At 43.5% G+C, this 9,410-nt stretch overlaps 1 protein-coding gene across 1 annotated transcript; it reads left to right on the top strand.

Annotated features, from left to right (window-relative positions):
* Positions 1-16: 16 nt before the first annotated feature.
* On the top strand, positions 17-5,862 carry MMP27 (matrix metallopeptidase 27; the record flags this gene model as incomplete). The annotated part of the gene is made up of 8 exons (XM_010145231.1): positions 17-182; positions 279-407; positions 2,340-2,501; positions 2,674-2,797; positions 3,493-3,623; positions 3,847-4,006; positions 5,358-5,461; positions 5,670-5,862. Coding segments are annotated over 8 exons (1,077 nt in total), but the record flags the coding sequence as incomplete, so codon positions are not given.
* Between the last annotated feature and the right edge of the window lie 3,548 nt (positions 5,863-9,410).

Genomic DNA, 9,410 nt, shown 5'->3' with positions numbered 1-9,410 from the left:
GGTTCCTCCATGTTGAACCCAGGACATCCATAGAATTGTGAACCACACACCAGATATGAACAAAGAAGAAGTGGATAAAGTGATCCAGAAGGCGTTTGAAGTGTGGAGCAGTGTCACCCCACTGATTTTCACTCGTATTCATGAGGGAATAGCAGATATAATGATTGCTTTTGCGACAAAAGGTATGCGCTGATGGCATGCCAATTGTAAGATTAATTTACATATTTTCCAGTAGTCACGACATAAACTCAATGTTGATTTAACATCATGTTATTTAGCTCATGGACGTTGCCCTCGTTATTTTGATGGCCCCCTTGGTGTCCTTGCTCATGCCTTTCCTCCTGGCAATGGTTTTGGTGGTGATGTGCACTTTGACGAGGACGAGGATTGGACCACAGGCTCAGCCGGTAGGTAAAAAAAAGTTTCTGAAGCCTTATGCAGATGGATAAATTCCTTTCTGATTTTAAGTGAAGGAATAGACTGAAATTAAACACAGCATTAACCATAAGAGCAGTCTGAGGGTATCACAGGCCATCCTGTGATCACAGGGATACTTACAATGACGTTGGGGTAAAATCAGCCTGACCTACTCTTAGTTCTAATTTAACACTGGTTAAGTTACCAATGAGACAACCCTGTTCAGAATCGAATGCCACAGACACAGGCCACTGTTACGTGGGGGTTGGCAGGGCCCACGCCCACCACAGTTTCACAGCCCACGGTAAAAGGTTTCTGACTTTTCCCCCTCCTGGTGCATGCACTGGCACCAAGCCTGCCACGCACTGCAGAGGAAGGACATCGCCCCTCGCAGCAGCCCTCAGAGGAGATCCTCACCACTGATAGCGAAGAGTCGTCACTAATCATGCTGAGATAGGTTGAATATAGATGGCTTTACGCTGCACTGAAGCTGAGATGGACTTATACATGAAAGTGTTCTCCCAGCAATTTCCGCTGCCTGCCAGCAGTTGGGAATCTGAACGTGCTGATCAGTTCACCCACGGGCTGCGACAGAGTGTAGAGCTCACTGCAGATGTGTGCCACGGGGCCAGAAGAGAGAGAACGCTCAGTGCTCAACCATCTGCCTGGGACTCATCTGCCCCCCTCAACCTACAGGCACATCACGAAGTACAGCATTACTTTGTTGTATTCTGACCCTTTTTCCACCCAGTTCTTGAGATGGAGAACAGAAGAGAATAAATGCAGCAGGAGAATCGAGGTCATACTGCTGGAAAAGCAAGGAGCTGACAAACAGGAAGGTGGTGTAAGAAGACTGCATGAGGAGGAGAGGTGTGGGTTTATTGTGGTGAGGAAAAAAAAAAAGATTTATAGGTGTACAGGTAATGCTGATAAAATGTAAAGTTGTCCCCACACTGGGACTGAATGTGTCAACCCCAATTTTGCTGCTGAGGAACAGCAGCACGGCTCCAGCAGCCAGGCACCGCAGAACTCGTTGGAGAGCTCAAAGGACTCGTGAGAGGGGAGGACTGGAAATACTTAGGGGAAAAAACGAGGCTTTGTTTGTTTTTTTGAGAAATGGGTAACTTGGCTTCAGGCAGTGTTTCTTGGGCAATCAATGACCAATCCTTGCTCTGCTGCAGACTTGTGATCTTCGCTAAGTCTGTTGATATTGCTGGCTCTTGGTCTGCAGGGCAGATGATCGTTCTTCCCTAATTCAGACAGGCGTGTTACAGAGGAATGCATGTTGAAGGAAATTCCGTTTGTACTTATTTATGGTGTTAACACATTTCGGTGGGAGTAGGCATGCATAAACACAATATTTTTAAGGTATATTTTATTTTACAAGGCTATAAAGAAGGCATACACTTTAAAGTCCTAGTGATAAAAAGGTAAATCATTCTGCTAACGCTACATTTTTCCTCGTCTGTTCATGATCTCACCTTTCTTTCTCAGGTTTCTAGGAGGGTGGGTGACACACAGAGTGACACTTTGGTACCTCAAGTGAGCACGGAGTGCATTGCCCTATCCTTGCCCGCGAGAGCTGTTAGTTTGATCTGACTCACTATCTAATCTGTTCCAGCTCAGCCAGGAAACCCTGCCAGGACACTCCTTAGCGTGGGTGCAGCTCACCCCTAGACATCTACTCATGCCACACATGTACTTTCAGTAGCTAACAGAAACAACAGCGGGAAGGGGGCCAAAAGTCGTTCGCTTCTAGTGGGGGAGAGAACACAACCTTATCCCGTACAACAAATATGTGTATGTTCATGAATTTCAATATATTGTATAAAAGCTGACACTGAGCAACAGCCCTGCTGTGTTCACAGCAGCCGTTTGCAGACCACAGGAGACTGATCTCTTCTCTCTATCCATCTTTTAAGGGTTCAACTTGTTCCTTGTCGCTGCTCATGAGATTGGTCATGCCCTAGGTCTCTCTCATTCTAATGACCAGAGGGCTTTGATGTTCCCCAATTACGCCTACGTCAGCCCCAGTGAATTTCCCCTCTCTATCGATGACATAAGTGGCATTCAGTCCATTTATGGTAAGTAAAATCCACGGCTTAAAAAAAGAAGCCAACAGGAAAGAAGTAATTTCCTTCACAAAATTTCACCATAAAAATCATTGTATTTGCATAATATCAAAAATGCATTTATATATGAAAACCTTAATGTTTCTCTGAATGTGGTGTGTTCGTTCTAAAATGTCTCCCTTAGGTTCTCCACCAAATGTCCCAGATAAAAGACCAGCCACCCCTACGGCACCTAAGACCTGTGGCTCCCTGATGTCTTTCGATGCCATAACTACACTCCGCCGAGAAGTCATTTTCCTAAAGGGCAGGTAAATATTGATATGACATTTGTGTCAGTGAGGCTTACCTTTTTCTTGATTCCTCCGGGCACTCCGTACTTTGGTGGGTCACATGATTATGATTATGGAGTTTATAATGAGAAAAAAGGATAGATTTCAGTTCATGGGAATAAAATCTTTAGCAGTTACGAGTTATATTAACACTTGTACAGGATCCCCTGAAAAAGAAATGCTACTTTTTTTTCTGGAAAATATTTCGGTCCTCATAAAACTTTGTTCCCAAATGTATAGATGGTTACATCAAGTCATGACATGACTAAATGTCACAGCCATTTCCTAAGAGAATAGTATGTTCTGCCGTATAGTTGGACCAATCTCTCCTCCAGTCAGCTAAGCAAGCACGAAGTCATCCAGTAAGTCGTCCAGGGAATACTTTATTCAGGCTCATCTGCGACCCTACAGTTCTTCTACTATATGGTACAGGAACAATCTGACTTTTTCGGCTGTAGTACCCGTGAGAAGGGTAATTCCAGAAAGAAGCCATAATAAAAACCCCCTCCCTTTCCACCAAAGGGGCAGGTTTTTCCTTTCTGTCACGTCATCCCAGGTAGCGCCACTGACAAGAAAGAGCGTGTAAGTCACAATGCTGCTCAAATTCTTCTGCATACATAGAGATGTCTGTGGTTTATGACTTACTACAAAAAACTGTTCGATATTTAAATCAGGCACTTATGGCGAGTCTACCCTGATAACTCAGAAGTTGAACGTGAATTAATTTCTACCTTCTGGCCAACTCTACCATCTGGTATTGAAGCTGCGTATGAAAACACAAAAGATCAGATCCTGTTTTTCAAAGGTGTAGTATGAGATTTTGTCTAAAATTTTCTTACATTTAATTTTGTGGGAAGATGAGATGAAGGAAGGGTAGCTATATGTGCATAAAATTCACTTTTCAAATAAATAATTTTTTTTTAAAAATAGACGTTTCATCTAGTTTTCCTCCAGCCTACACTAAAGGACTACATTTTTTCTTTCAATGTCTGAAAATCACTGGTGAAACTAATTTTTTTTTTTAACAGGCAAAAAATTCTGGGTTATCAGCGGATATCAAGTGTTGCTTGGTTATCCAAAGAGCATCAACGCACTGGGCTTCCCTAAAGGTGTCAAGAAAATTGATGCAGCTGTTTGTAATAAAAATACAGGGAAGACAGACTTTTTTATAGGTGACGAGTACTGGAGGTAAGAAAAATTGATAGATGTTTTCTTATGGTTGACTCCAATGTAATCTGAATACAATTAAATACAAATCTAAATACAGTTAAAACTTTCTCTACAGTCCCTGTAGAGAAAGTAAACATTTAGGTAACTACATGTAACTAGGTAACTATAGGAATCCTACTTTTCATAGCAACGTTTCTTTGACTCCTGCGTGGGGAGAAGAATATTGCTTTGACTTTTCAGAGCTTAACGGTGTCCTGAAATGGGCGTTCAAGACATGGAACTATTTCGAAGCATCATGCCTGAATGTTGAAAAATCCCAACATGTATTTTTACAAACACCATAGACAAAAATATCTCTAGAAAATAAAGATCTGAAAGCTACCTTACTTCAGCAGAAGGCTGGCTGGGATGGCTTGTGAGGATTTCTCCGATTTCTGAAAAGTCCTGGATTATTTTATCTCTTTTAGAGGGGTAGAAGTTATAGTTCGTTTTCCTTTCTTTGGCTGGTTAGCCCTGACTTTGCAACACGTTTCTTCTAACTCCTGTTCCCAAGCTGGCAGGAGTGCTTCCTGATCTCCAGGCAAACAGAAGCAAATAGTCAGCTTTGGGAAGCTAACAGACTCCTCCTGAGCACAAGGACATTTGCTGCAAAGGCCTTCTGCAGGCACCCAGGAGCATGCGTGGGACAAATGGGCTTTATCGTGACTAACTGTGGCGTTCCTCAGTGAGGGGAACAATGTCAGCTGGATTTTGAGCTGGGTGTTGTTTCCTGTCCTTTGTTTTTGATAGTTATGGAAAGAGTATTTACATTTGCATTACTATTTTACCGCCTTGGTCACAAGACAAAGGCATGAAAGAAAACCACAGCAGAGAATGCTTCTAGTAAGTCATCCTCTCGGTCTCATGTTCCTGTGAAAAGTATTTTGTGTATCCAAGGAGAAGTAAAGAAAGGCTTATTTGTTTGCTTGCTTGTTTTGTTTGGGGTTTTTTTTGCCCTGGGATGGTTCCTCAAGATTTGAGGTCGTTAAGATTTTATGTCCTTCTTTCAGCCCCCAAATCCAGCCTCATCTCATAAAAACTGTCCTGTCTCGGTTAGGAACAGCTTGATTTTATTAGAAATAAGTCAGCTCCCTCTCCTCCCTCTAAATCCGCCGTCTAATAAAGGGCTATGCACTAGTCCAAGAGGAGTTTAAAATTCATGGTATAAGTATGTGCAGGGACTCTAGTGGGAATCAGCCCCACCGTTTTCTATGTGCTGCCTGTCACACTGCTGTCATTAGAGGTAAATCCCACTCCTGCTGTCAAAAATGTGGGTCTTCCTTCAATTTGTCTCTCTACAAAATTACCTGTCCCCCATTGTACGATTTAGGTTTGATGAAAACAGCCAGTCCATGGAGAAGGGTTATCCCAGACAGACAGTCGATGACTTTCCAGGAATTAGAGAGAAGGTCGACGCTGTTTTCCAACAGAAAGGTAAATGAAATGAGCTTGTAGGTAAAATCGGTTTACTTGTAAAGAACATAAATTCTGGAATTATGGTGAATGTCATTACTGCTGTGTCCTGCAAAAGATAGAACCGAAGAGATGCTCTCCCGTGTGTACAAATAGGATGTTCCCTGTTGTGTCAGAATGACATTATTTCTTGTGTCCGTAAGATAATATTTTACTTTTTTATTTCCAGGATTATTCTACTTCTTCCATGGACTGAAACAGTGGGAGTTTGACCCTATTGAAAGAAAAGTTATCCGTGAGGTAAAGAGTAACAGCTGGTTTAAGTGTTAATATCATTAAACTTTCTTAAACACAGCAAATGAGAATAAAAATTATTCCAGATTTCTCAAAGGTTGTTCATATATACACAACTACACAGAAGAGGCAACAGGACAATTTCATTTGTGTCTACTATTTTAACCAATCAGCATGTTGGCTCTAATTATAATTCCAAAGGCCAGAACAAAATCGCATTTATGTCCCCCAATTAAGTGCAAAATCTCCAACATGGTTTATTATTTTGTACCTCTGGTGGGCTTTCAGACATTTTAGCAATAAAGGATTTTAGGTGATGTCAACTACTCTCTGCTTCATCTGTTGAAAGTGTTCTATATTTCTGAGGTGCGAAGGACTTCAGGTTAATATGCTAATATCCTTCCAACACGCAACATTTGTATTTTGCTTCTTTTCCCTCCAAACAGCTTCAAGTTCCAGCCTTTTCGTTAACCACTTGTTTTTCTGTCCTGTCTCCTGCATCTTCTCCTATTACTTTTTGGCTATTAAAGCCTTGTCCCTTTCACATCTTATCAGGCTCTTGCCACCAAGATCACTCTCCAGCACCAGTGTGTAAAGACGTTATCACCCTGATCTTAATAGCATTACAATTAGGATTTCTCTAGTGACCATTTTTTGTGCATCTGTGAAAAAACCCCTTCACAAACCAACCCTGTCCTGTTCAAGAAAGCCACTCAATTACCACATCATGGAGCTAACACAAAGCATGTGCCTCAAGTGCACTTAGGTCTGAGAACATATTACATGCTGCCGTTGCACGTGGAGCAAACTCCTCACAAAATCAGACAAAATCTCTGAAGTCATGGCCATATCCTCTCCAAGTATTTCCTCTGCATTTAGTTCTGGAAACAGCCCCGTAACGCAGGGCTGAACAGATGCCCACGCTGCCTGCATGGCTGGGTGTATCTGAGGTCTCACCAGTATTGTCTTGTCCTCCTGCTCCCTAGCTCTCACACATCTGGCTGCTTTACACACCTGCTGCATATTTGAGCAGGAAGTTTCTTGTTGCTATGTGCTTTTACAATGCAATGATCCCAGCCTGAACCTTACCTACCTGTTCGAGAGTTGCTGCTATAGCTGTGAGAACCCCACTGGCTTGGTCCCCACCAGGAAATCAAAACAGAGGCTCAGATACGATGTTTCATCCATCTACAAAACTAATCAAGGTGAACACCACCATTCCAGAACCCTAAAAAAATTTAAACTTAGAGTGGGGCAAAATGTGAGATTCATCTGACTTAACTTTAGCTTTCTGTCTATCTAAGTATCTACTCTACGTAAGGGAAGATCCCTGTACTGAAAGAAGAGGGAGAAGTTCCCAACATTATTTATCTCATCTCATCCAAAGATTTTGCCAGGGCAAACCAGTATCTTCAATCCCTGGAGAAAACTTCTCTTCATAGAGGAAGGCTAGCCAACCGTCTTAGAGTAACTAACTTTCAGACAGCTGAAGTTTGGTGAAATTTATAGTGCCTTTGCTTTCAAGTTTTTATGTGATCCAAAACAGAAGGATATCCAACTTTTGTCCCCACATGATGTTAATTTTTTTGCAAGATACACCAGCAGCTTTTCACATCACCACAAGCCAGTGATAAAGTTGTCTGAAGGCACCTGCTTGGACTGACACTATTGAGTTGACCGCGATATCCCATAAGACAAGAGCAGAACGTGCCAGAGGCAGGAGGGATGGAGTCAGTTCCTTACCCATTCTGTATTTCCAGCCTCCTTAAACTCTTCTCCAGCATTCAATTCAATCGATGGCTGTGTAGAAAGCACAGCTTAACAGCACAATCACAGAAGCTGCCAAGTTACACCCGAGTGTTTGTACTCAGAGGCAAGATTACTTTTTTACATGCGCTCTGCTCAGTGTGTAATGCAATTGCAATTTTAGCTGCAAGAAAAAGTTTAGTCATTGACTCATCAAGGAGATTATTCAGATCCTCGTAATACGTGGACAAGTTCCTCTGTTTTCAGATACGTAAACAAACATCATAGCTACCCTGTGCTCCTTTACTCAGCTGGAGCATTGTTCCATGATTTATATAAAGTCCTTATCATGAGGAAAGCTAAACAGTGAAATGCTGTCACTGAAGCTTTCTGACTGGCAGCTTTGGTACTCTGTTAAACTAGCATGGGGGGTGCGTTCACAGGCTACCTGCAAAAATAAATAAAGCAATGAGTACTGCTTTTCCTTTATTCATGAAAAAGGTTTGAAAAGTGACTCCCATCACAAAAAGACTTGACTTTTGATTAGTGGTAGCAACTCAGGCACTCAGTTTTCCCTCTTCACTTGTTGTTTCTTTGGAGGAATAGGAACTAGAATAGGAGCGTCGCAGCAGAAATCCAGTAAGGGATGCGTGCTTAGTGGTGGCCCTTTCCTCCCATCTGTGCCAAGAGCCTAGCAAATGTAGGATTATGTCTTGCACCTCACCATATCCTCCCACTACCCCAGAGTCCTTCCAGTACCCCCTCCCCAGCACTCTCTCACGCCACATACAGCTGCTCATAATGCATGTCCCCATACTACATAGAGGTTGCCAGATGAGTAATGCTGTGGGATGACCAGCTGCTGGCCCCACCGCCTAGCCAAGGGATGAATTATCCACCTTCCCATTAATAGGGAAGCTGGAAGGCTAGTATTTACACGCTGATAGCCAACATGCTCTTTGAACAGCTTGTGAAGTTGGAACCTTTTTCAGCACTAAACCTTCAGACATGCCAAGACCATTCCCAAAGCAGAGTACTGAAACCCAGTACAGCTATTGCGAGCACTGAGACAGGACACCGGCGAGAAATGCAGATGGGCTACTAAAGTGCCTAGCTAAAACGGGGGAGAGCACTTCTCTGAGGGCTGCAGACACAGACAGAGACTCTTGCAGGGTGAGTGCTCTTAATGACAGCCATCTTAGTGACATTACCCTGTACACATTCTTTGCAGAGAGGACCTAAAGGTTGGAGGTATGGATTCTATGGCTCTGGCTGTGAATCAGAGTTTTTCATGGTCTGCCTGCAATCATTAATTAAATTATTAAATGGTGGGGGGAGGCTGTTGTCTGCTGGGGTTTTCCCTCATGCATCATCTGCTTCATGTGTTCTTGTGGTCGTAAGCCCTGTGTCTTGCTGCCTCTCAGTAAGGGAGTAGACGTGTGTAGTAGATGTCCCACAGAAGCGCCCTGCCCTCGGGTGCCTGTGGGTCCAGGCAGTCTCTGCGGGGGCTGGAGGGGTACGGATCTCACCAGCTGCATGGAAATGCCTTCTGTGTGGTTTATGACCAGATGCTGCTTGTAGAACTGAGGGCGATATGGGCTCCCCATAACAGAAACACAACGGTTTAAACCATCAGCTAAAAAGCCAACGAAAGCTCTTAAAGCTTACGTCCAGAGAGGGTAACTCAGGCTTTTGCCGTATTAAGTGTTTGTTTGACCGTGGGCTGATGAGGGTGGTGGTACTTTTGGAGCAGTCGCTGAGGATACAGAAGATTAGCACAGGCTGACAAAGAACATGCTGATTCTTGCAAGAGGATGGAGTTCCCAGCCCTACCCTGCGGAGCGCAGCGCAGCGCATCCCACCGCGACAGCCCGCAGGGACCGCGCATCGCGGGGCGCCGGAGCTGGGGGCGGAGGGTCACAGCTGGCAC

This window comes from Buceros rhinoceros, unplaced genomic scaffold (genome assembly GCF_000710305.1).
Source record: "Buceros rhinoceros silvestris isolate BGI_N320 unplaced genomic scaffold, ASM71030v1 scaffold45661, whole genome shotgun sequence".
Classification (NCBI taxonomy): domain Eukaryota; kingdom Metazoa; phylum Chordata; class Aves; order Bucerotiformes; family Bucerotidae; genus Buceros; species Buceros rhinoceros.
Note: the sequence above shows the minus strand (reverse complement) of the source record. Positions and strands in the feature narration are given on the sequence as shown.